Genomic DNA, 27988 nt, shown 5'->3' on the forward strand with positions numbered 1-27988 from the left:
CTAGAGACCAGCTGTCAGTAATACAGGGTATAGATTGTGCACCACATGATACTATTAGAGACCAGCTGTCAGTAATACAGGGTATAGATTGTGCAGCACATGATACTACTAGAGACCAGCTGTCAGTAATACAGGGTATAGATTGTGCACCACATGATACTATTAGAGACCAGCTGTCAGTAATACAGGGTATAGATTGTGCACCACGTGATACTATTAGAGACCAGCTGTCAGTAATACAGGGTATAGATTGTGCACCACATGATACTATTAGAGACCAGCTGTCAGTAATACAGGGTATAGATTGTGCACCACGTGATACTACTAGAGACCAGCTGACAGGTAATACAGGGTATAGATTGTGCACCACGTGATACTACTAGAGACCAGCTGACAGGTAATACAGGGTATAGATAGTGCACCACATGATACTACTAGAGACCAGCTGTCAGTAATACAGGGTATAGATAGTGCACCACATGATACTACTAGAGACCAGCTGTCAGTAATACAGGGTATAGATAGTGCACCACATGATACTACTAGAGACCAGCTGTCAGGTAATACAGGGTATAGATTGTGCACCACATGATACTACTAGAGACCAGCTGACAGGTAATGCAGGGTATAGATAGTGCACCACATGATACTATTAGAGACCAGCTGTCAGGTAATACAGGGTATAGATTGTGCACCACATGATACTACTAGAGACCAGCTGTCAGTAATACAGGGTATAGATAGTGCACCACATGATACTACTAGAGACCAGCTGTTTATGAGCCAGAGGCATAGATTGGGTATTGTACAGTGTGGCTACAGCACAGCATTACTAATGAACAGGTGTTGAGGATTAGAGCATATTGTCTGGGCATTGCAAGAAGCTAAATAATGAGGGGTGGCACTGGTTAATTACATTCACAGAAAGATTATGTAGAGCAGTGGCAGAGATCCTCAGAGGTGGAGCAAAAGACACTGCACCAAATTATCTTTCAATGTTCTCTCTCTCACTCTAGGTCCCCACATTACGCCTGCCCTGAAGTCATCAGGGTAAGTTTGCATCAGTCATATCTTTCTCTTTGCTAGATCTTTAAAATAAAATTGTGATATTTTTAAACTACCCTTTTTAAGTCCTGTTCTGCATAAAACACATTTTCTTGCTTGTGGAAGTGTAGCCAATTATTCTAAAGAGCCCATGAACAAGTCATTTCTAGGGGTCAGTTGTGTGCAAATATGCAGTTTTTTGGTAACATGTTTATGCTGTATAATTCACATGGTAGAAACATTCTGAGTTTACCTTCATTACAACATTTAGCAGATCCATTTCTGCAGAACTTTGTATTTAGTAACATTTTCTTTGTAGGGGGAGAAGTATGACGGCAGGAAGGCAGACATCTGGAGCTGTGGAGTTATCTTATTTGCTTTGCTCGTGGTGAGTGATCATCTGGGATAAAACATACTAATGAAGACAATGTTTAAGGGTCAGTCTACTGTATTTTTTTGTTTTCATGCTCCCAGTGAGGAGTTGAACAGAGAAGGCACTAAAATGTTAATTTTTTTCCTTGTTCTCTCTATGGGACTGAGGATCTAAAGCTCTCCGCTCAGGTTAGATGATCTAAAATGATCCTCCAGCACTACGAGATCCCTTGTGAAATTCTTAAGGCAGATTTTGCTTTTCTTCTCTAAGGAACATTCCCTGCATTTCTGTATGTGGAGGATCGACAAGCCCAGTGCAGTATAGAATTGCATGACATGAGATTCTGCTACATTTACACTTTTACCTAGATTACAAGTTTTGCATTGCGGCTTGTAACGCTGAAAATATGGCATTTTTAGTGCTAAAACAGCACCGCAGCTATTACAAGTGTTGTAGGTATAGCTGTACCGCACACCTTTTAGCCTGTAACGCAAACGTCAGTCCCGCACACATAAAATTAGGTTTTCTCCATGTGATTCTCATAGCGCCGGTATTACGACTTTTGCTTTCTGGCTAAAAAGTGAATGTTACAGCCTAAAATGACAAGATCCGTACCGCTATCTAGTCAGTAGTTATGAGTCTTACACTACAAAGCTGTTACATAAAACTCATAACTAATGTGTTACAAAGTACACTAACACCCATAAACTATCTATGAACCCCTAAACCAAGGCCCTCCCGCATCGCAAACAATATAATAAATGTATTAACCTCTAATCTGCCGCTCCCGACATTGTCGCCACTATAATAAATGTATTAACCCCTAAACCGCGGCCCTCCCGCATCGCAAACACTATTTAAATATTATTAACCCCTAATCATGCCGTTGGCCCACACCACCGCTATAATAAACCTGTTAACCCCTAAACCGCAAGCCCCCCACAACAAAATATACTAAAATAAACTATTAACCCCTAAACCGAAAGCCCCCCACAACAAAATAAACTAATTTAAACTAGTAACCCATACACCTAACGACCCGCTAACTATATTAAAATTAGAATTTCCCTAGCTTAAATTAAAACTTAACTGTCAAATTAAAAAAAAATTATTAAACTAAAAATTAAACTAACTACCAATTAAATAAAACTACTCTAAAAATTGCAAAAATTATCTAATTACAAAAAATAAAAACTAACTATATTACTAAAAATAACAAACGAAATTATCAAAAATAAAAAAGAATTACACCTAATCTAATAGCCCTATCAAAATAAAAAAGCCACCCCAAAATAAAAAAACCTAGCCTACAATAAACTACCAATGGCCCTTAAAAGGGCCTTTTGTGGGGCATTGCCCCAAAGATATCAGCTCTTTTACCTGTAAAAAAAAAAAATACACCCCCCCACACAGTAAAACCCACCACCCAACCAATCCCCCCAAAAAACAACAAAAAACACAACAACAACAACATATCTAACAAAACCTAAGCTAACCATTGCCCTGAAAAGGGCATTTGTATGGGCATTGCCCTTAAAAGGGCATTTAGCTATTTTACTGCCCAGACCCTAAACTAAAAAAAAAAAGAATTAGCCAATAGAATGAGAGCTGCTTAAATCCTATTGGCTGATTTGAATAGCCAATCGGATTTTAGCAGCCCTAATTCCTAATAGCTGATTCAAATTTTTGAGCCAATAGGAATGCAAGGGACGCCATATTGAATCGCGTCCCTTGCATTGAAGGTTCAGTGTACAGCAGCGACCTTATGAAGAGGATGCTCCGCGCCGTATGTCATCAGGATGGACCCGCACCGCGCCTCCGGGATCAAGATAGAAGATGCCACCTGGATGAAGATTGAAGAGGCCACCTGGATGAAGACTTCGCCGAGATGAAGATTTTTCATTCTGGACTTCAAAAACTGTAAGTGGATCGTCAGGGGGTTAGTGTTAGGCTTTTTTAAGTGTTTATTGGGTGGGTTTATTTTTTAGTTTAGGGTCTGGGCAGTAAAAGAGCTAAATGCCCTTTTAAGGGCAATGCCCATACAAATGCCCTTTTCAGGGCAATGGGTAGCTTAGTTTTTTTTTTTTGTGGGTTTGGGGGTTTGTAATGTTAGTGGGTCTTTGTAAAAAAAAATTCAATAAAACAGCTGATATCTTTAGGGTAATGCCCTACAAAAGGCCCTTTTAAACGCCATTGGTATTTTATTCTAGATTAGGTGTTTTATTTTTTATTTTTTTTTATGGGTATTAGAATAGGAATACGTTTTTATTTTTGATAATTTGTTTGTTATTTTGTGTAATGTATACTTTTGGGGTGTTTTTTTTAAGCAAAAGAGCTGTTTATCTCAGGGCAATGCCATACAAAAGGCCCTTTTAAGGACCCCAAAAGGCCATTTTAAGGGCCCTTGGTAATTTATTCTAGAGTAGGGTTTTTTATTTTGGGGTGGGTTGTTTTTTTTAAGGGTATTATAATAGGATTAATCTTTATTTTTTTGGATAATAGTTAGTAAATAGTTATTTACTAACTAGTCTACCTAGGTAAAATAAATACAAACTTACCTGTGAAATAAAAATAAAACCTAAACTAGCTACAATGTAACTATTAGTTATATTGTAGCTAGCTTAAGTTTTATTTCACAGGTAAGTATTCAGTTTTAAATAGGTATTATTTAGTTAATAATTGTAAATTTAATTTAGATCTAATTTAAATTATGTTAAAGTTAGGGGGGTTAGGGGTTAATATAGTTTAATTTAGCTTGTTGCGATGTGGGGGCTGGCCGTTTAGGGGTTAATAGGTTTTAGTTAATAATTGTAAATTTAATTTAGCTATATTTTTATTATGTTAAAGTTAGGGGGTGTTAGGGTTACATTAGGGTTAGCTTTAGGGGTTAATATAGTTTAATTTAGCTTGTTGCTATGTGGCTGGGGCTGGCGGTTTAGGGGTTAATACATGTATTATAGTGGCAGCGATATCGGGACCGGCAGATTAGGGGTTAATAACTGTAGGCAGGCGTCAGTGATGTTGGGGTCAGCAGATTAGGGGTGTTTAGACTCATCGTTTATGTCAGGGTGTTAGGTTTAAACAGTATTTTTATTTCCCCATAGACATCAATGGGGCTGCGTTACGGAACTTTTGTATCCGCGATCGCAGGTGTTATTTTTTTATTTTTTTTTCCGGCTCTCCATATTGATGTCTCTGGGGAAATCGTGCACGAACACGTCTCAGCAGCGCTCTGATTGTGTGCGGTATAGAGCTCAACGGAAAACTATATCGCATGCAAAAGGCGTATGTTTGAAAACTTGTAATGGCAGCTCTATTGGAAATTAAATAATATAACTTTCGTTGCGTTTATTAATTTCTCTATAGTGCTCAAAACGCGGAATCTAGGTGTTTGCGTTTTGTATTTTATATTACTTTACACTTCAGATTAAGTTGAATTACATTTAAACTTTGCACTTTCTATTATGTATACAGCAGTGTATTTAGGATTGTGATTTTACAAATTCTGATTATGCTTTCACAGTTACTGTTTAACGTTAACAAATTAGGATGATACTTTGTATATTTATGTGTATCTTTTACAAATTACTTTGCACTTTGTATTTCTTTCTTTCTTTATTTTTAAACTAAAAAACTGACAACTTCAGTTTCTTTACTTTGTATGGGCCCGATAAGAAAAAATTATTTATTTTGGAGAAAACAGGGTGGATTGTGAGAGACCAAAGGAGTATGTGAGTGAGAGAAGCTTAGAGGCAGCAGGGGCAGATGGATTATCAATGGGGATGTTGAAGTCCCAGGATTTGAGCAGGTGATACCAGCGAGGTTTTGAATATCAGGCTCCCAGAGAGATTAGAGATGCCTTCCATAGAAATTAATGAATCTCTCAGGGATACATAATTTCACAGTAGAGAGAGAAAGCAACTGAAGAAAACATGGGGATGATATAATGGTTCAGTTTGAATCAATTACAAATTAAACTGAAATGTTTTCACTACAATTTAACTTTCTTTTGTTTAGATTTTAGAATATATTACTTTTCTGTCAGTTAAATAAGTATATTGTGCATTTTGAGCAAACTTCACCTACATACAGCTGGTGAGACAAATTAGTGAGACCAGCTTGTTTAAAATGCTTAGAAAAGTTCACAAGACTTGTGAGAGAGCTTCAGACATACCCTGGGAACTCCCCTGTTCAGCCCAGGGACCACCCTGTCACTCCCACTTTCTGAAGCTTTGTTTTACAATAGAAAAAATGCTAAGTGCAATGTAAGTTGTAAAAGATACACAAAAATATGCAAAGTATGATCATAATTTGTTAAAGTAACACAGAGACTTTCAAAACTGGATCTAAATATATTAAAATAGAAAGTGAAAATCTTGAATGTAATAATACTGAAAGGACAATAAAATAAAGTTAAGTTCCACACATGCATATGGGCGAATTCACGCCCGCGCATTGGACAGATATTACAATCCCTGATTGACAAGGAAGGATTTGATCTCAATAATCGTAAACTATATTATGAAGCAGCCATGCTTACAAAATGTCAGGATGCCAGGAATCAGACTGAGATGAGAAGTGCAAAAATAATCACACCTTTATTAATAGCAAAAAATAATAATAAAAAGTCCACAAGTCAAATAACAAGCCAGGAATCAAAACCAGAGCTGGTAGTAAGACAAGCCGAGTCAGGAGCCAAAGCGAATAGTCAGACAAGCCGGAATCAGGAACAAGGAAAACAGCAGAGTCAGGAATAAGCAAGGGATCAGGAACCAGGAGGGACGTCAGATAGCCAGGTAATACACAGGAGCTCTCACAAACAGGTCTGAGACAACGCAAGGGCAAAGCATACTGAACAGAGGCCCTTTAAATAATAAGTGATGACATCACAAATCTGAGACTGCATCCTGTCTCACACGGATGATGTACACCAGTCTGGCCATAAAAGGAAGTTTATGAAATGAGCAGCCTCACACAGTATGCACCAGAGTCAGCAAGAGAGGTGAGTAAAATGGCTGCTAGCAGCACATGGCAAACAAAGCAGGGGAAAAAACCCTGACAGTACCCTCCCTTCAACGACCCCTCCCCGCGGGAGGACAAAAGGCTTATTGGGGAAACGGGTATGGAAGGCACGGAGGAGGGCGGGAGCATGAACATCAGAGGAGGGAACCCATGAACGCTCCTCCGGACTGTAGCCCCTCCAGTGAACCAATACTGTACGCGGCCCATGGACATACGAGAGTCAATGCTGCTGACCTCATACTCCTCATGGTTGTCAACAAAGATAGGACGGGGACAAGGCAACAGTGGTAAACCGATTACAAACCAATGATTTCAGGGGCGGAGCGTGCAGGCGTCCAAGATGGTCGCACCACACTAGAGCTCCGACGACGGCAGCAACGAAGACCCACTCCGGGAACAGCCTACACCGAGCCGATCGCCCAAAAAGTGCCCACAAGCTGTGACATATGCTTACAGCACTTTTGAGACCCTGACAGCGGGCGGGAGCCCGACTACACAGACCTGCGGAGGACCGCACAGGCCGCAATCAGCACCCGCCTCAAGAGACGTCCTTTCCCAGGATAGATCTGGGACCCAGCACAGACCCGCAATGAGTCTCCAACTGAAGGGATTAGCGGGGACATCTTTAGCTATCTCCGATACCTGAGCAACTGAGTTATCGTTATCTTGTCAGCTCTTTTTCCTCTCTACCTCCGACTCAGCAACTGAGGGGTAAGACAACATGGCGGCCCGCTATACTTATCCAGCCACCCCTAAAAAGATCAAGTAACAATCTGACCCGACTCCTCATCTAATTATAGCCCACATAGCCACATTGGACTTTTCAAATATCCTTTATTACTCAATGCCAGACTAAGCCTTTCAACTTATAACACAAACCCTGGGAAGATATAAACGCTTTCCCTTCTTGTTTACTTCACCCTTGTCCCTGGCAAGCACCAACACTTTTATATGTGCCTCCCACTGCTGCAGCTGTTTTCTGCTTCGACTCCACATATGCACTTTTATTGCCCTAACCTAACGATCTAAATTTGATCCCCCAGGAGGTACAATTATTCTCAAAGGGACTCTGTTACAGACCACACTGCCTGCAACTCACTCTTTTGAACACTAAGCTTTGCCCAGAGTAGGCCCCCTCGCGGGAGCATCGGCCTTAGGATGGCGCTTCGCAGAAATTCCAAAATGGAGAAGAATCAGAAACAAAGTACAACCCCAAGCACAATGAATTCTTTCTTTAAAAGTACAGATAGAAAGAAAAAACCAGAAACCCCTCAAGTACACAGCGAGGATGAATATCACTCTGAGGGCCCTGATGAATCACAACTACCACAATCCTCACCAAACAGTTTCTCACGGGGTGAAGACAGCCCGGTCACTATGAGAGCCATAGAGGATTTAATAAATCAAGTCAAATCATGTATTAAAAGTGAGTGTGCCGACTTAAAGAGAGATATCAATGAGCTGGGCTTCCGCGTGGAGGCCTTGGAAGATGACAGAGAGGAATGGGCAAAAGAAATGTCTGGCATGTCCCTCGCTTTAGAAGATCAGAGCACACAGATTAAAGAGTTGGAAAACAAGGTAGACGACATGGAGAATAGGGCACGTAGGAACAATCTCCGCATTAGGGGTGTACCCGAATCCGTGAAGGCTGAAGATATTCATGATCATCTCCAAAATATGTTTCAATCTTTAGCAATAGCTGATCAACGTGTAATTGACGCAGTGCCCCTGGAGAGAGCTCATCGCTCCCTACGTCCCAAGCCTAGCGATAACCAGCCTCCTAGAGACATTGTAATTTGCTTCCAAAGCTACAGAGACAGGGAAAAAATCTACCAGCTTGCAAGGTCTCAACCCAATTTCTCATTCATGGGTGCAAAAATTCAAATTTTTCAGGACTTGTCCGCTAGGACACTCCAAATCAGAAAAGAATATGCCCCTCTTACATCCCATCTCCGCTCCATAAAGATCCCATACAGGTGGGGTTTCCCAGTCTCCCTGCAAGTTATCAAGAACGGGAAACGATATGAATGCTTGAATCCATCCCAAGCAACGAACTTCTGCAAACAGCTAGGCCTTCCACCATTGGAGGCCCAGATCCCTAGCCCTACCACCACTAGTCCACCTCCACCATCACGACCACCAAAAGGGCTGTGGTCCGAAATTGCGAGCAAACGCAGCAAGAAGACAGACATTCCTACAGCCCCTAAATCCCAAGATGTTACCTGATAAGATGTCTGACTCTGCAGATTCAAAAATCATTCCTGAGACTACAGCCTTGTGAATATGAAACAGAGACCCCTGGGAGTGGAGTCCGTGTTATCCAAGCGGGTCCCAAGCTTAGTAACTCCTTTTAAGTCTGGAGAGTTGAACAGTCCAGAGATGAGAATTAACAGCAGTTCCCTACTTGAGACTTAAGTTATAATTCTCTCTCACCTTTATTTTTCTTTTTAATTATGCTGTTCCTGGACTCAATAAGCATGTAGACTTGAACTTCATACACTGTATTATTATTGTCGTTCTGCCTAGTTTACAATGTCACCATAAGTGCTCTTATTCCGGGTTGAGCGTATTAAGCCATGAGTATATTCAGTCCTGGTTGCAAACTGTTATATTAACCTGTTTCCCTTTTTTTTTTTTTAGATTTCTTTTGCACTGTTTACATCATGTTTTAATGTATAGTATTAAGTTACATAATGCGGTACTGCCCATGAGGTTGAATACCCTTTAATGTATTTACTGTCTAAACTCCCGTTTGAGTGGGCTCCGTTGAGCCGTGATTTCCCCTACTGTCGCATTCACTACTCTTTCTTTATCCCCTCAATTCATCTTCTTCTTATTATATCCTTTTCTATACCCCCAAGACTCTACCCTCTCCCCCTTTTTTCCCTCTCCTTCCTTTTTTTTTTTTTTTTATCTTTCTCCATCCCCTCTTCTTTACTCTTGTTTTCCTCCTTAATTCAGACACTTGATATTCTATTTCAAAAGCGATTGCATAGAGTATAGTCTACTTGTCATTGTATTGTTATAGTCTTATCTAAATATGTCTTGTGCACAGACCACCACTCACTCCCCCAGGATCACACAATCCCAGCTTAGCGCTTTTAATATTGCCACTCAGAATGTGCAAGGTTTCTTATCCGCCCAGAAACGGTCACTTGCTTTCCACGATTTCTTTAAAAAACACATAGACATAATTATGCTCCAAGAAACTCACTTTAGAAAAGCAAATGAACCCTCCCTTTCTCACCTCTATTATGACCAACACTTCCTTAGCTCAGGCCCATCGAAACATAATGGGGTTAGTATCTCATTCAGAAAAGGAACGCTCTTCCAGCTCCTGGACAAGTATCAAGACTCAGAGGGTAGAATACTGATTTTAGTAGGACTGTATTATGGTAGACCACTCACCTTAGCTAATATCTATGCCCCAATACGTCCCCCGCCTTCATTTTTCCGTAAAGTTAGTAATCACATCATAGATATCTCCAAGGGGCCCATAATACTAGGAGGGGACTTCAATTTTCCTATTAACCCAACTATAGATACGTCCTCAGGCAAATCATACCTCCGAAATACCCTTATCAAAGCCAACTGGCAGGCATTACGAACCATTCCCTTCTTTGACACATGGAGAGTCAGACATCCAACACATAGAGACTTAACTTTTTTTTTCGAACCCTCAGCGCTCCTACACACGCCTGGACTATATACTATGTGATCAAAACATGTTGACAGTTCTTTCTGACTCCCGTCTGCATCACACCCCCTGGTCAGACCATAGCATGGTCCTCTCCACTTTCAAATGGTCAGCTAGGCCTCAACAGCAGCAACACTGGAGACTTAACGACCAGATATTATCAGATCCCCTGATAACTACTGATATAATAGAGAAAACAACTGAATTCTTTAATTTCAACAATCCAGCTGAGACCTCAATAACTAATAATTGGGAGGCATACAAATGCTACATTAGAGGCATTATATTAACTCACACACGCAAATTGCGTAAACATAGAGCAACACTCTATACATCACTAACCTCTGATTTTCAGGAAAAAGAGCGTAGGCTAAAACAAAACCCCAAATCCCCACAGCTTTTATTACAGTCACAACAGGCCAGGGAAGCACTTACCCAATACCTGATTAAAAATGCCCACCTCAGGGCAATCACGACCAAGTCCAAATTCTTTATTGAAAGTAATAAAGCAGGACGCCTTTTGGCCAGATCCCTCAAAAAGAAAAACTATAAATCTTTTATTCCCAAAATAGTGGATGCCTCTGGATCCTCTCACACTTCTAACCCCGATATAGTTAAACAATTTGCAGAGTACTACACTTCCCTATATAACCTCCCATCCTTGGATACTCCATCTAAAAACAGACTTATCGATAATTTTCTAGCTCAGGCGCAACTACCCACTCTAACTAAGGAGCAATGTGAGTCCTTGGACTCGCAATTCACTTTACAGGAACTCCTAGTGGCAGTTAAGAATCTCCCCCAAGGAAAAGCCCCAGACGGCTTCACCCCTAAATTTTACCATCATCTCAAGTCTCAAATATGCCCTCACCTCCTTCAACTATACAATTCCATCGACAATGCCAACCCCTTACCACAGTCCTTATTGGGAGCTACAATTACTGTTATACCTAAACCCGGCAAACCAACAGACCAAGTCACCAACTACCGCCCTATTTCCCTAATAAATATAGATATGAAGCTATATGTCAAGTTATTAGCAACGAGAATAAATAGAATCCTCCCTCTACTTATACACACGGACCAGGTGGGATTTATCCCAGGTAGGGAGGCTAAGGATAACTCAATTCGGGTCCTACAAACCCTGACTACATCTATTTCCTCCAAATCCCCCTTGGTTTTATTGTCCACAGATGCGGAGAAGGCCTTCGACAGGGTGGACTGGGATTTTCTCTGGGCCACCCTGTCGAAGTTTGGTTTTTCGGAGGCGTTAATATCACGAATAAAGGCACTATATCATAACCCCTCAGCCAGAATCTCTGCCAACAACACACTATCCACTCAAATCCCCATAAAAAATGGCACACGTCAAGGATGCCCCTTATCCCCTCTGCTGTTCGCCTTAGTGGTGGAGACAGCAGCGACCAGGATTAGAACCAATACTAACATACAGGGGGTCTCTTTTGAGGGTAGTCAGCAAAAGTGCCTCCTCTACGCAGACGACATTATTTTTACGATTCGCTCCCCACTCTCCTCCATACCATCCCTTCTCAATGAACTGGATGAGTTCAAACAAGTCTCCAATTTTTCCATTAATATGGGAAAATCAATGTTGATGCCCCTACATATATCTGAGGAAGAACACGCCTTTCTCACTAACCAAACCAACTTTCAGTTTACAAACAAAATACGCTACTTAGGAATCGATATATCCGCCAATCCGACAGATCTTTATGACCTTAACTACTCTCCCTTACAAAAAGAGACCTTGACTTCCCTTAACACCTGGCACAAACAGGGCCACCTCTCTTGGATGGGCCGCATTAATGCTATAAAAATGAACCTTCTCCCCAAATTCCTCTATTTGTTTCAAGTTCTCCCACTGGACCTCCCCACACACTATCTAATTCAACAACAGAGATGGTTTGAACAATTTATCTGGGCACACAAAAGACCAAGAGTAGCTAGGAATACATTATACCTTAGCAGGGAGGATGGGGGCCTGGGGGTTCCAAACCTCATAGACTATTATAAAGCAGCCCACTTAGCACGAATTACTGCCTGGAAACATTCCCATCCGAACAAACCTTGGGTCCAGCTTGAGTGCAGTCTGATAGGAGGTCACCCCTTGGGTGAGATATGCTGGATCCCCCCTAAGGCGAGACCCTTGGGGGTCAGAACAAATTATTTCGTAGCAGCCTCCTTAAGAGTCTGGGATAAAATTCTGTCCCAAGATGCTAAAATTTCTAGCCATATGTCCCCTTTAACCCCCATCCTGAACAACTCGAGCATGCTTGATTCCACTGCTATACAGACTCCATGTATCGATGGCGTGCCCACAAATATTCCGGTCCATACAGTGTTAGATAAGGGTACTATACGTCCACAGTCCGAGCTTTCTCAAGTATTGGGACCCCCTTTCCACCTCTGGTTCCCGTACTTTCAGATCAGACATGCTATACTAACTAACCCCCACAAACCAGACCTTGTTAGACCCCTTACCACCTTTGAAACATTATGCACTACTCCCTCAATCACCAGGTCACACATTTCCATTATCTATAAGATACTGCGAGGCTCCTTTCCCACTAAAAAACCTTCTTATATCTCTAAATGGGAGGTAGAACTACACGAAACCTTGACAGAATATAAATGGAGCCATATATTTAGTGAGACAAAAAAATCATCTATTTCTATAATTATAGCTGAAATGAATTACAAATTGCTCTCTAGGTGGTATCTGACCCCACACCGTCTTCATAGTATCTACCCAAGTTCCTCCCCTCTGTGTTGGAGGCACTGTGGTGGGATGGGTACCCTGTCCCACATCTGGTGGTCCTGTCCACTTTTAAATACATTCTGGTCAGGTGTATCGGAAAACATTAATACCAAACTAGGGACCTCCATAATACTTACACCCAACATCATTTTACTGAATGATACTCCAAAAATCCCATGTCAATATAGGAAACGACTATTCCAATGCATGATTAACTGTGCAAAACGTCTGATTCCTCGGTTTTGGAAGAAATGTGTGCTTCCTACTGTCACTATGTGGTCACAAGAGGTGGATCATGTCCTAGAGTTAGAGAGGATACATTATGTGTTTATTGGCAAACAGGATTTTATTGCTGATGTTATGTTCCTGTGGGAGCAAGGAGAACCGTGATCATTTAACAAAGTGAGCTACTAAATCTGTAATATTGTATGCCTTATTCCTGTATTTTATGTCTATAATACCTCAAGTGGTGATGTCTCATTGGACAATGCGATGAGTTGACATCCCTAAGCGGAGTGTACAGATCTCCCTGTTTATACTTTTATCAGATTTTTAATGTACCTCCGTTAATGCTTAAATACTCTATGTTAGAGCACAAATGTTTACATGTTATGTTATTTGTTTTGAAAATCAATAAAACCTTTAATTGAAAAAAAACCAATGATTTCAAGAGGGAGACATGAAAAACATTGGAGATGAGCATTGCAGGAGGAAGGTCAAGAGCGTAGGCCACAGGATTGACCCGTCAGAGTTTTCGAAAAGGACCAACATAACGGGGAGCCAGTTTTTTGGAAGGCACACAAAGGTTCAAGTTGTTGAAGGACAGCTAAACTCTCTCACCAACCTGGTAGGAAGGCGCAGGCAGACGCCTACGATCAGCCTGGAACTTTTGGCGCTGCATAGAACGATGAAGGCAATGCTGAATCTGCACCCACGTGGAACGGAGATGCTCCTCCAAAGCCGGAATACCCTGAGACATGAATGAATCGGGCAACAAGGATGGTTGAAACCCATAATTCGCCATGAACGGGGATAACTTGGAGGAAGCGTTAATAGCTCTATTACGAGCAAACTCTGCCAAAGGTAACAGTTCAGACCAATTATTGTGGTGATCTGAGACAGCAACGGAGGATCTGTTCCAGAGCTTGATTAGACCGTTCCGCAGCCCCATTGGATTGAGGGTGATATGCCGAGGAGAAGGAAAGCTGGATCCCCATTTGAGCACAAAAGGAACGCCAAAATCACACTGGAAGAGAGGACAGAACAGACGCAGCCTGACTCAAGTGAAATAAAATTTAATGTAGCGTAAGTGCGCAAAGTACAAATGGCTACTTAAAGGATAATAAAACGAGCAAATAAAAGGGTTAAAACCCAATGCGGTGTAGGGTCGGCATCTGTTCCAATTCAAAAAGGATAAATCCTACATGTCAGATCTACCTCAGCCGTTGTGGAAACCAAGTGTAGAACAGGGTGCAGGATATCCCTTCTGATTATTAACAATAACTGCCGAGTGTGAGAGTCAAAGGCTCCCTTGATAGTCTATTACTAAAAATTCAGAATTTTCAAACCGATGAATATTGGAGAAAACTTAATGACAGCATACAAGATAGGAATAAGAGGTTTGGTTCTGACTTGATGAAAGCAAAACATAAAAAATTATGCAGATATAAAGAAGATTATATAAATGATAGGGTATATACATATAAAAACAAAGATGTTGCTATCACTAACCCAAATAGCAATGATAATCATAATCAAATTGATAATAATAAGGATAGCTATGTGATCCCTAAAAATTCCAAAAAAGTCCAATTTAATACTACTACTTATGATTCTAGGGCAACATATACCTATGATAATAACCATAATAACAGTAGTTCTAATAGTTATAGGAATTTTCAATCAAATAATCAACATAACGATAGTTACAATAGGGATTACCAACAACATACACTCTATGGAAACAAATTATGGTACAACACAATATAAACGAGGAGTTAATAAATCCTCTAGAGGGAGTAATAACTATTATAAAGGACATAACAACATAGGGCATTCCAAAGAACTAGGTCCAAATCATCATAAGGAAAATAGACCACCACATATGGATGGAGGTTACCACCCACCTGGGCAACACACGTGGAGAAATAACAAATCCAATTGCTTTACTCCCCCTTTATGAAAAATGATAGAGCTAGTAATAATCACACAAATAGTCCTTCATCTGTTCATACTAGCAATAGATTTGATATATTAGTAGACCATGAACCAGCCACTTAAAGGACCAGTCAATGCAGTAGATTTGCATAATCAACAAATGCATAATAAGAAGACAATGCAATAGCACTTAGTCTGAACTTCAAATGAGTAGTAGATTTTTGTTAAATAAATTGCAAAGTTATGTCTATTTCCACTCCCCCTGTATCATGTGACAGCCATCAGCCAATCACAAATGCATATACGTATATTCTGTGAATTCTTGCACATGCTCAGTAGGAGTTAGTGACTCAAAAAGTGTAAATATAAAAAGACTGCACATTTTGTTAATTGAAGTAAATTGGAAAGTTGTTTAAAATTGCTGCTGTATCTGAATCTTGAAGTTTAATTTTGACTTGAGTGTCCCTTTAACATCCAAATTGGTATACACAAGGGGCAAAACCTAAAACATCACAGCACCTGAAAAAGACCCGTAAAGAACTAGAAAGACCATATCCAAATAAGCCTAATCATCAACTACATATTTTAGATCTTGCGATTTCCCCAACAGAGAGATATCGAAAACCAATAGAATTAGAGGATCCAACCAGGTGGGATCTAAGAGTTACACCGGGCAAACGAAGAAGGGCAAGCAGGGATGTAGAGGGGGGAGAAAAATTCAGCAACTCAAATATAAAAAGAATGAGATAGAAAAAAACAAAGCTAACATTGTTAACCATTCGGACACCATCACCTAAATTACGAGTTTTGCGTTAACAGGGGTGTGGTGCTAACGAGCAGTTTTCCCTCACTGCTCACTTGCAGACAGCGCTGGTATAATGGGTTTTTACAAACCCGGCGTTAACCGCAAAAAAGTGAGCGAAGAGCAAAATTTAGCTCCACATCTCACCTCAATACCAGCGCTGCTTACGTTAGCGATGAGCTGCTAAAACGTGCTCGTGCACGATTTCCCCATAGGAATCAATGGGGGGAGAGCCAGCTGAAAAAAAACCTAACACCTGCAAAAAAGCAGCGTAAAGCTTCTAACGCAGCCCCATTGATTCCTATAGGGAAACACATTTTATGTCTACACCTAACACCCTAACATGAACCCCGAGTCTAAACACAACTAATATTACACTTATTAATCCCTAATCTGCCGCCCCCGAAATCTCCGACACCTACGTTATAATATTAACCCATAATCTGCCGCTCCGGACACCGCCGCCACCTACATTATAGTTATGAACTCCTAATCTGCTGCCCCCAACATCGCCGAACCCTAAATTATATTTATTAACCCCTAATCTGCCACCCCAAATGTCGCCGCAACCTAACTACATTTATTAACCCCTAATCTGCCGCCCACAACGACGACTGAATGAAGGTTCCTTTAAGTGACGTCATCCAAGATGTTGTCCCTTCAATCAGCCAATAGGATTGAGCTCGCATTCTATTGGCTGATTGGAACAGCCTATAGAATGCAAGCTCAATCCTATTGGCTGATTGCATCAGCCAATAGGATTTTTTCTACCTTAATTCCGATTGGCTAATAGAATTCTATCAGCCAATCGGCATTGAAGGGACACCATCTTGGATGACGTCACTTAAAGGAACCTTCATTCAGTCGTCGGATGAAGAGGATGCTCCGAGTCGGATGTCTTGAAGATGGACCCGCTCCGCGCCGGATGGATGAAGATAGAAGATGCCGTCTGGATGAAGACTTCTGCCCGTCTGGAGGACCGCTTCTGCCCGGTTGGGTGAAGACTTCTGCCCGTCTGGAGGACCGCTTCTGCCCGGTTGGGTGAAGACGTCTCATGGTAGGGTGATCTTCAAGGGGTTAGTGTTAGGTTTTTTAAGGGGGGATTGGGTGGGTTTTAGAGGAGGGTTGGTTGTGTGGGTGGTGGGTTTTAATGTTGGGGGGGGGAAATTGTACTTTTTTTTTTTACAGGTAAAAGAGCTGAGTATTTTGGGGCAATGCCCTGCAAAAGGCCCTTTTAAGGGCTATTTGTAATTTAGTGTAGGGTAGGGCTTTTTTATTTTGGGGGGCTTTTTTATTTTGTTAGGGGGATTAGAGTAGGTGTAATTAGTTTAAAAATCTTGTAATTATTTTATTATTTTCTGTAATTTAGTGTTTGTTTTTTTCGTACTTTAGATAATTTTTCAAAATTGTAATTAAATGTATTTAGTTTAGGTAATTAATTTAATTATAGTGTAGTGTTAGGTGTATTTGTAACTTAGGTTAGGTTTTATTTTACAGGTAAATTTGTCTTTATTTTAGCTAGGTAGTTATTAAATAGTTAATAACTATTTAATAACTATTGTACCTAGTTAAAATAAATACAAACTTGCCTGTAAAATAAAAATAAACCCTAAGCTAGCTACAATGTAACTATTAGTTATATTGTAGCTATCTTAGGGTTTATTTTATAGGTAAGTATTTCGTTTTAAATAGGAATAATTTAGTTAATTGTAGTAATTTTATTTAGATTTATTGTAATTATATTTAAGTTAGGGGGGGTTAGGGTTAGACTTAGATTTAGGGGTTAATACATTTAATATAGTGGCGGTGGCAGATTAGGGGTTAATAAATGTAGGTAGGTGTCAGCGATGTTAGGGCCGGCAGATTAGGGGTTAATAATATTTAACTAGTGTTTGCTATGCGGGAGTGCGTCGGTTTCGGTGGTTAATATGTTTATTATAGTGGCGGCAATGTCCGGTTCAGCAGATTAGGGGGTTAAAAATTTTCTTTTAGTGTTTGCAATGTGGGGGGCCTCGGTTTAGGGGTTAATAGGTAGTTTATGGGTGTTAGTGTAGTTTTTAGCACTTTAGTTAAGAGTTTTACACTACAACACCGTAGCATAAAACTCTTAACAACTGACTTTTAAATGCGGTACCAGGCTTGACAGGAGAGGGTCTACCGCTCACTTTTTGTCAGACTCGTAATACCGGCGCTATGCAAGTCCCATTGAAAATATAGGATACGCAAGTGGATTTGTGGTATTTCCGAGTCTGGACAATAAAGTGAGCGGTACACCTGTACCTTCAAGACTCGTAATACCAGCGGGCGTTAAAAAGCAGCATTGGGACCTCTCAACGCTGCTTTTTAACCTTAACGCAAAACTCTTAATCTAGGTGCATATTAGGTAACAATGAAATAAATCTTTTAGCTAAGGGCTTAAACTTTGCACCCAAAAAAGCCCCGGATAAATTTCAGACATACATAGACATACACAAATATATAAGAAATCTCACTCTGAAGAGATATTTTATAAAAAGTGTACCTAAGGTGAGTCTCTCCTCCCCCACTAAGTTCAATCATTTGGATTATCAGGCATTGGGAGTACTTAATAACTTAGATAATCATTTGGATAGTTCAGCTACACCCACATCCGACCAACAAAGGATGGAAGACTTGCTAAACTTAAGTATTCATGATTATGAAGAATCTATCAAACATAGCAATTTCAAACGTAAGTCCAGCTTTTAGTAATTTATTACTACGTTTAACAAACTTGTTTGTGGAGATCTAACCAAACTCTGGGAAAAAAGAGATAAAGGCTGGATTAATAAATACAATGATAATCTCACCTTTGAAGAGTGGAGAACACTTAAAACCTTACAAAATAATCAAAACATCATCATTAGGGCGGCCGGCAAGGGGGAGGGGTAGTTATACAAAATAGAAATGACTATCTAAAAGAGGCTCTTAATATTCTTAATGACCATAATACAAAAATACAAAAAAGAACTTAATGTAATTCTGAAGGAGGCCAAAAATAACAATATCCTTAACAATGATGAGTTTCATTTTCTAACTGAGAATCACCCTACTATTCCAACCTTTTATCACTAAACAAAAGTGCATAAAACTCTCATTTCACCACCCGGTAGGCCCATTATTTCGGGTATAGGTTTTCTAACTAATAACCTTTCTATTTACATAGATTATTATTTGCAGCCTGTGGTTCAGTCCACCAAGGCATACCTCAGAGACACCATACATACTATCAATATATTTGAAGGTATGGACTGAGAAGATGATTTCATGTGCATTACATGTGATGTATCATCTTTATACACATGTATTCCACATGAATCAGGGATCCAAGCAATAGAGGAAATACTCAGTGAAGATTCTCTATCTCAATCCCATTTGGAATTTATTCTAGCAGGTATCAGATTTATTTTATCACAATTATTTTATTTTTTATAAACAATTTTATAAACAGACACAAGGAGATGGGGACCACATTTGCCCCATTGTACGCCAACCTTTATATGCACAGTTTTGAGGAAAAGTACATTTGGTCTAATAATCCATACACCAATAATCTTGTTTGTTATTACAGATATATAGATGATGTAATAATCATCTGGAAAGGTACAGAAACCATTAGTAGAGATTTTATCAATCATATTAATCAAAATAACCTCAATCTTAAATTTGTGTCCAAAGTGGACAACAAACAAGTTGAATTTCTTGACCTGGTGTTTTTTGTCAATGATAATAAAAAAGTAGCTGTTCGGAAAAAGTAGCTGGGATCGGAAACCCACTGATAAAAATGGTTTCCTGAATATCAAAAGTGGTCACTTGTCCAGGTGGAAAGCTAATATCCCCCTAGGACAATACCAAAGAATCAAGAGAAATTGCACCAGGGAAATTGATTACATCAGTGAAGCAGCCATTTTGGATGCTAGATTTCTAGAAAAAGGTTATGATGAATCTATTATCAAATCTGCTAAGGAAAGGGTTTAAAATATGAATAGAAAAACACTTCTTAAACCCTGAAAAATGAGAAAACCCATTACTACTAATACTGGTAATAATAAAATTAGATTCACAACAACTTATAATCAAGGCTCAAAAGAGATCCAAAATATCCTAAAGAAACATTAGGGATTATTAAAAGCGGATCCATTCTAGGAAGTACTCTACCTGACAAACCATTAGTGACGTTTAGGAAGAATAGAGATTTTAAAAACATGTTAGCACCCACCAAGCTACAGGATCCACTACAACAACAAAAAGCAATTACAGCCATTCATTGGTTGGAACAAAAGCCAGGCACATATAAATGTGGAGTATCAAGATGTGGAATGTGTAAATATGTAGATAGGAGTAATACCTTTATGAATTCTGGGGGGACCAAAACTTTTAATATGAAATTTAAATGCAATTGTGGCACTACATATGTAGTATATCTCTGAATTTGTAGAATGATCTATGTAGGTAGAACCAAAAGGAACATCCGCACCAGACTAAACGAACATGTGAACAATATCAAAACGGGTTTAAAGACCACACAGTGTTCCTGAACATTTTAGATTTCATAATTCAGATCCCAAAAGTTTGAAAATTAAAGTTAGATTGGATACCTCCCAACAAATATCCAAATAGATTATTAACTTTAAGATGCAGGGAGTCCTTCTGGATTTATCAACTGGACCTACACGCTTTTATGTGATTCTAGTAGGAAATTTCAGTACTTGTAGCATGATACTTTAGGCACCAATAGGAATGTCTCCATGTATATATATATATATATATATATATATATACACACACACATACATATATACACACATACATATATACACATATACAAAAACACATGCTGACAATCACAATAGGATGTGAATATCTTTATTATGAATTTATTATTATTTATCCTCTTGTGTATTGTTTTTATTTAAAGCATCACTAACACTGTTTTTATTGTTCACAAATGTTACTTATGTTGGATGTATACGCACATTTGTTTGCTTGTTATACTAAGATTACCCTCTTCCTGCTGTTTTAATGTAAAGCCTGTATTTTTATTGATAATATTTTTATTATTTTCCAAATGCGGAATTTTATGTGCTAAATGTAACGTGTCAGATGTATACGTACATTTGATTGGTTGTATTAACACCAACCTCCCATTGGCTCTTTAAAAAGCCGGTTAGAGCCGCCAACGAATTCACTCTTGAAAAAGTCTGAACGTTCTCAGACGAAACGCATAGAGACTCTCACACTCAGCAGTTATTGTTAATAATCAGAAGGAATATCCTGCACCCTGTTCTACACAACAGCTGAGGTATCCTTTTTGAATTGGAACAGATGCCGACCCTACACCGCATTGGGTTTTAACCCTTTTATTTGCTCGTTTTGTTTTATTATCCTGTAAGTAGCCATTTGCACTTTGCGCACTTACTCTACATTAAATTTTATTTCACTTGAGTTGGGCTGCGCCTGTTCTGTCCTCTTTTACAGTGTATCTTTTCCTCTGTTGGGATTGGAGAATACCCATCAACGTCACGGGCTGCAAACGACCACACGGAATGGAGACCTGCGAGATCCGTACAACTAGTGTCTACACTCCCACTTCCATTCCATCCTAAAGGAGTAACCAGCTTTCATCTTTTCTGCTCTAAAGCAACATTATTTCCAGGATTGTCAGCGCCAAATACCGGTATCAGTAGCTTGCAAAATCTGGAGACAAACTGGCTACCCCGGTCCGACACTATCTCCTTGGGTAACCCATGTAAACGGAAGACCTCCCGTGCAAACATTGAAGCAAGCTCCTGAGCGTTAGGCAACTTCAAGAGAATGCAATGTGACATTTTAGAAAAACGGTCAACCACCGTAAGGATAACAGTATTGCCATCGGAAACCGGGAGCTCGACAATGAAGTCCATGGAAAGATGTGTCCAAGGACACTCACCATTAGCAATAGGTTGAAGAAGACCCACAGGAAGACGTTGGAGTCTTATTCTGTGCACAAACTGAGCAGGAGGCAACATACACAGCAACATCAGAACGAAGACCTGGCCACCAGAATTGTCGAGTGACAGACCAAATCATTTGGTTCTTGCCTGGGAGACCTGCGGCTTTAGGATAGCGGTAAGTGTGCAAAAGTTTAGTTTGAAGATTCTCAGGAACAAAACACTTACCACTAGGTTTCTCAGGAGGTGCATTGGTTTGTGCAGCCAGGATCTCCCCCCTCAAGAGAGAAGTCAAATTAGTACGTATGGTAGCCAAAATATGGTCAGGAGGTTTAACTGGAGTGGGTACAGACTCCTCCTTGGACAGAGGCGAAAATTATCGAGAGAGGGCATCAGCCCTAACATTCTTACTACCAGGCAGTATTAAACCGAGACAAAAATAGTGCCCATCTGGCCTGTCGGGGGCGACAAACATTTTGCTTCAGATAGAGAAGTTAAATTCTTGTGGTCAGTAAGAATGAGCACTGGCACGCTAGTACCCTTGAGACGATGCCTCCATTCCTTGAGTGCCAAAATTATGGCCAGTAATTCCCTGTCGCCAATTTCATAATTGCACTCCGCTGGAGACAATTTCTTAGAGAAGAAACCACACGGATGCAAGGAACCGCCAGGCGTAGGACGTTGAGACAAGAGGTTTGACCAAGGAAGAAAAGTTTTTAATAAACTTTCTGTAGTAATTGGCGAACCCCAAAAAATGTTGAATAGACCGAAGACCAACTGGGCGAGGCCACTGCAGATAACTTATCAGGATCCATGGAGAACCCTGGAGAACGGATCCATGGAGAACGGAGATAACATAATCTAGGAAGGTTACTTGATTCTGATGGAACTCACATTTCTCGAGTTTACAAAACAGGCCGTTCTCACGTAGTCTCTGAAGAACCCGTGTAACATCAGAACGATGAGGCTCAAGTGTGGGCGAGTATATGAGGATGTCGTCTAAGTACACCACAACACACTGTTGAAACATCTCATAGGACATCATTAATAAATTCCTGGAAAACAGCAGGAGCATTACATAGGCCAAAGGGCATTACAAGATACTCATAATGCCCGCTCCTGGTGTTAAATGCTGTTTTCCATTCGTGGCTCTCCTTGATTCTAACCAGATTGTACGCTCCTCTCAAATCAAGTTTAGTAAAGACCATAGCTCCCTTGAGGCAGTCAAAGAGTTCCGTAATGAGTGGAATAGGGTAAGCATTCTTAATGGTAAGACGATTAAGACCCCTATAATCGATGCATGGTCTTAACTCGCCACCCTCTTTCTTCACAAAGAAGAAGCCAGCCCCTGCAGGAGAGCAGGATTTGCGGATGATCCCCGCAACAGAGCATCGGCAACATACTCCTCCATAGCACAATTCTCCGTAACAGAGGGTAAACCCGGCCCGAGGAGGAATGGCTCCGGGTTGCAGGTCTATGGCACAATCGAAAGACTGGTGAGGAGGCAACGTACCGGCACGCACCTTGTCAAAAACGTCTAGCAACTCTTGGTACTCCTCTGGCAATTAAGATACCGAAGAAGTGCACAAGACTTTAACTGGTCTCCGAAAACAAGTGGAAATACATTGTGGAGACCACAACAAAATTTCGGACCTTCGCCACTCGAGACTGGGATTGTGCTTTTGGAGCCAGGGATAACCCAGAACAACTGGAAAATGCGGATAGTTTATCACCTGGAACTGGAGGGTTTCAAAATGGAGAGCCCCAACAGCCATGGATAATGGAGCAGTTTCATGAGTAACGAGTGCGGGCTGAAGGGGCCTGCCATCAATAGCAAGCAGAACGGACCAAGGCAAAACAGGAATGGAGTGCCTTGATACAAAAGCACTGTCAATGAAATAGCCCGCAGCCCCGGAGTCAACAAGAGCCTGGGTGACTATGGAGGAGTCCACCCAGGAAAGGACAACCGTGACCAAAGGTTTCTCCTTTAGCGGTTTCAGGGACGAAGATAAACCACCCAAGGTCTGCCCCCGACAGGACCTTAGGTGTGAGCGTTTCTCGGCCGTGTAGGACAAGACTTCAAAAGGTGGCCCTGTAACCCATAATAGAGGCAGAGCCCCTCCCTCCTCCTAAAGGCCCTCTCCGCTGCGGAGAGACGCGTGAATCCCAACTGCATCGGCTCAGCAGTACCTGGTGACTCAGGACCAGGAGGCATGGGAGGAGAGGGAGGTATGGGTGGGAACGAACACGTAGGAGACAACGGAAAAGGAGGCTCCTGCGAGCGCTCCTTGAAAGAGGGCCTCTCTCTGAGTCTGATGTCAATTAGGATCAAAAAAAGACACCAATGCCTCGAGATCCTCTGGTAAATCTCTGGCAACAACTTAGTCTTTAATCGCATCAGAGAGCCCATGAAAAAAGGCGCCAACAAGGGCTTCATTGTTCCAACCTACCTCTGCAGCAAGTGTATGGAACTCAATGGCATACTGAGCAACAGATCTTGTACCTTGCTGAATGGACATGAATCATTTAGCAGCAGATGAGGAGCGAGCCGGAACATCAAATACCCTTCGAAAGTAGGCCACAAATTCAGAGTAATTTGAAATCACAAGTTTATTAGTCTCCCACAAAGGATTAGCCCAGGCAAGAGCTGTGTCAGAGAGTAACTGTGTCAGAGGGAAACGCCTGAGGTAACATCTCAAAGTAAATGCTCACCTGGTTCAAAAACCCTCTGCACTGATTAGGATCGCCTCCATATCGCTGAGGTAGAGGTACAGAACCGGACATGCTCCTGGTAGGAATAGGTGCAGCAGCGGAAACAGGAGCAGCCATAACTCGAGTTACACTTTGGTCCAAATGTGCAGTGCGAGTCAGCAGGGCTAGTGCAAATTGATCCAAGCGGTGATCCTGTTCATCCAGCCTGGAAATTATAGCAAGTAAAGGTGGATTATTAGCACCATCAGGATTCATGGCCCTTGCTTAATGTCAGGATGCCAGGAATCAGACTGAGACGAGAAGTGCAAAAATAATCACACCTTTATTAATAGCAAAAACATAATAAAAAGTCCACAAGTCAAATAACAAGCCAGGAATCAAAACCAGTGCTGGTAGTCAGATGAGCCGAGTCAGGAGCCAAAGCGAGTAGTCAGACGAGCCGGAATCAGGAACAAGGAGAACAGCAGAGTCAGGAACAAGCCAGGGATCAGGAACCAGGAGGGACGTCAGACAGCCAGGTAATACACAGGAGCTCTCACAAACAGGTCTGAGACAATGGAAGGGCAAAGCATACTGAACAAAGGCTCTTTAAATAATAAGTGATGACATCACAATTCTGAGACTGCATCCTGTCTCACACGGATGATGTACACCAGTCTGGCCATAAAAGGAAGTGTAGGAAATAAGCAGCATCACACAGTATGCACCAGAGTCAGCAAGAGAGGTGAGTAAAATGGCTGCCAGCAGCACATGGCAAACAAAGCAGGGAAAAAAAACCTGACACCCATATATCTGGGTGGGATGCTCCCAAAGAATGCCCCAGATGGTAAAAGATAGAACAGGCATCCTTACCGCATAATATCCTCCTCCAAGATCTTATCTGGATTCCGCAACACTGCAATTCCCTCATACCCTCCATTAATCAAGGACTGCCTGTTATTATGGCATTAACTTCGACACTCAACTATGAACGCCACTCACCGATCCACAATACATAGGTAAACCATTCAAGAGGCCTCTGATACTGACTCTAACCCCAACAGCTGGTCCAAATTTAATATCAAAATAGTGAGCGACATATATAATGGCTACATATGGCCTACTCACACAGAGCTGATATCCCAATATGCTGCCCCCACAACTTAATTTTGAAGTGATGCACTTTAGATCCTTACTAAACAGCGGGGGATTCCTAGACGTAGGACCTCGACCCCTGACTATCTTGAAAATAGGTTGATGACGGGACTACAGAGACACAAACTACTGACGGCACACTACCAATGCTTATTGGAGTGCCCCTCCCTTCACAAAACTCACAACATATTAGCTTGGGAAAAGGACCTACAAAAAGATAAGTGCCTAAACACTGGTCAAGAGCCATTGCAGACACCAGACGATCAATACATTGCATAACACTCTTTGATCTATACTACAAACTCCTGACAAGATGGCACTCAGTCCCAAGTAGACTGCATAAAATATCACCAACTAACCCAGTGACATGTTGGAGAAATTGTGGTAAAAATGGAGATGATATTCATATCTGGTGGAGTTGCCCAGTAATTAGACAACTGTGGAAAGAGGTTTTACACTTATGCAGACTACTAGCACTTTCAGTAAGCAAGGGTCCAAAGACATACCTACTCCCACCTAGAAATCCCCCAAATTCCTAAGGCCCAGAAGTATCTATTCATATAATATTTTGATGGCGACCAAATTAGTGATAGCGAGACACTGGAAACAAAAATCTGCCCACCCGCTCCAAAAAGTGATAGAACTACTCTCCTATATTAGGACAATGGAAGAAGCTGTACTCCTTAACAGGGGTATACTAGACCTACACTCAGACATTTTGGCCCCCGTGACAACCTCACACGCTCGCACCCCCAATCCTTAACACTGCAAGATCTCTCTCTAGTTATATAGTTATGCCAAGTTGTACTTGTGAATTGTTCAAGATAACCCTAAAGAACGTTGCATACTTGAAGTACAAACCCAGAAGTGGGTCGCTATACCTTCATCAATACCTGTGGAATATGAAAATAGAGGTATCACCCACATCCTTACTATCTCTCAAGTGTGCGGAGAGGAACTATTGTAGGACATTCTTTTCATTGGATTGTGACATACTTTGTAAAATGGATAGATGCACCTAAATAGGTCTTACACCAGCTGTTATTTATATGTTTTGATACCTTAATAAACAAATATATTAAAAATAAAATAGTCGGGGAGGAGCCAACCTCCACTGAGACAAGACGTACACTCACAGAGCTCCTGACAAATTTATTATTTTTAAGGGATCTACTGCCTATTTTCTCCATTTTCCACTCAATCTAGGGGGTGCAAGTGGAGGCTGCATCTATTACTTCCTCTGGACAGCAGTATAGTGGTTTTCGTCCTACCTTCAGTGTCCCGGGCTCTCACTGGCCTAGAATGTGCGACGATACAGCAGCCTCCATTTTGAGCCAGATGCATGGACTACTAGATCGTTATGGCAAAGCTCTTCTGAACTCTTTGGATGACCCTTGCAAGTCTATCGCCAGACATTCTAACTCTCTACCCTCCCTGACTGCTCACAAGAGGAAATGCGACAGCACAGAAAGCATATTAGAACGCGAGCAGCCGCCATCTTCCCTCCCAAGACCGCTACATTCTCGCTTGCAAAGCATTGTTGCGAGAGCCGGGGAGATCACTCGGCTGGATTCCGGCAGAGAATTGCAGGCCGCTGCTGAATCAGACGATTCCCAGTTAGAAGCGCTCCACGGAACCCCCAGAGAAACTCAGCTGACAAATGCGCTGTGGTGCAGCAGTGGTTGGATACAGGCGCAGAGACCGTGCAAAACCCCCAAATTCCTGCTGACATCTGGGTACCCACTGGAGAGGTACGGTTTGCATAACGCAATCATTACAGCGGCAGATGGATTCAGAGCTCATGCACTATCTGTGAGCGGGGATTTTCAACACAGAACGGACGCTGTAAGTTGGTGTTCATCAATGGGCCTCACACTAAAAGTGCAGTGTACTCCCGGTGACCTGAGAAGAGGCATCGGCTAATCTGGGGCTCCCCATGAATATGTTAGCAGCTCTTGCTCTGCCGGATATAAAGAAACTGTTTTGAGTCTGAACACTTGCCAGCACACTAACTAGTGAGACTGCTTACCATGCTTAAAGCACTCAAACTAATATACTAAGCTGTTAAACGGCTAAATACTGATATGCCTCCCTTCATTGATGTGAATCTTAGGGGTATCCAGTTTAACATTATTTTTTTGAGTATAATTTGTAAACTATTCTAATGACGGCACTGGGCCTAATGTTGGGAGGTCCCTTTTTACCGTTTGGGCTGTCAACTATTTACACGCTGATTTATTGTATTAGACTAATTATAGAGGAGTAACTGCATATTCTTATCCTACCTACGCTTGCCTTAGGACTATGTTCACATGAGATA

The 27988-nt window shown here is 41.2% G+C and overlaps 1 protein-coding gene across 1 annotated transcript in view; it reads left to right on the top strand.

The window, feature by feature from the left end:
• The window catches only part of BRSK2 (BR serine/threonine kinase 2), a 474882-nt gene that overhangs the window by 314035 nt on the left and 132859 nt on the right, over positions 1–27988 (top strand). Inside the window, exons 6-7 of the mRNA XM_053720479.1 lie at positions 1017–1050; positions 1364–1432. Of these exons, the coding sequence (XP_053576454.1) occupies positions 1017–1050; positions 1364–1432 (103 nt within the window). The remainder of the gene's footprint in view (positions 1–1016; positions 1051–1363; positions 1433–27988) is intronic.

Source organism: Bombina bombina, chromosome 7, assembly GCF_027579735.1.
Source record: "Bombina bombina isolate aBomBom1 chromosome 7, aBomBom1.pri, whole genome shotgun sequence".
Taxonomy (NCBI): Eukaryota; Metazoa; Chordata; class Amphibia; order Anura; family Bombinatoridae; genus Bombina; species Bombina bombina.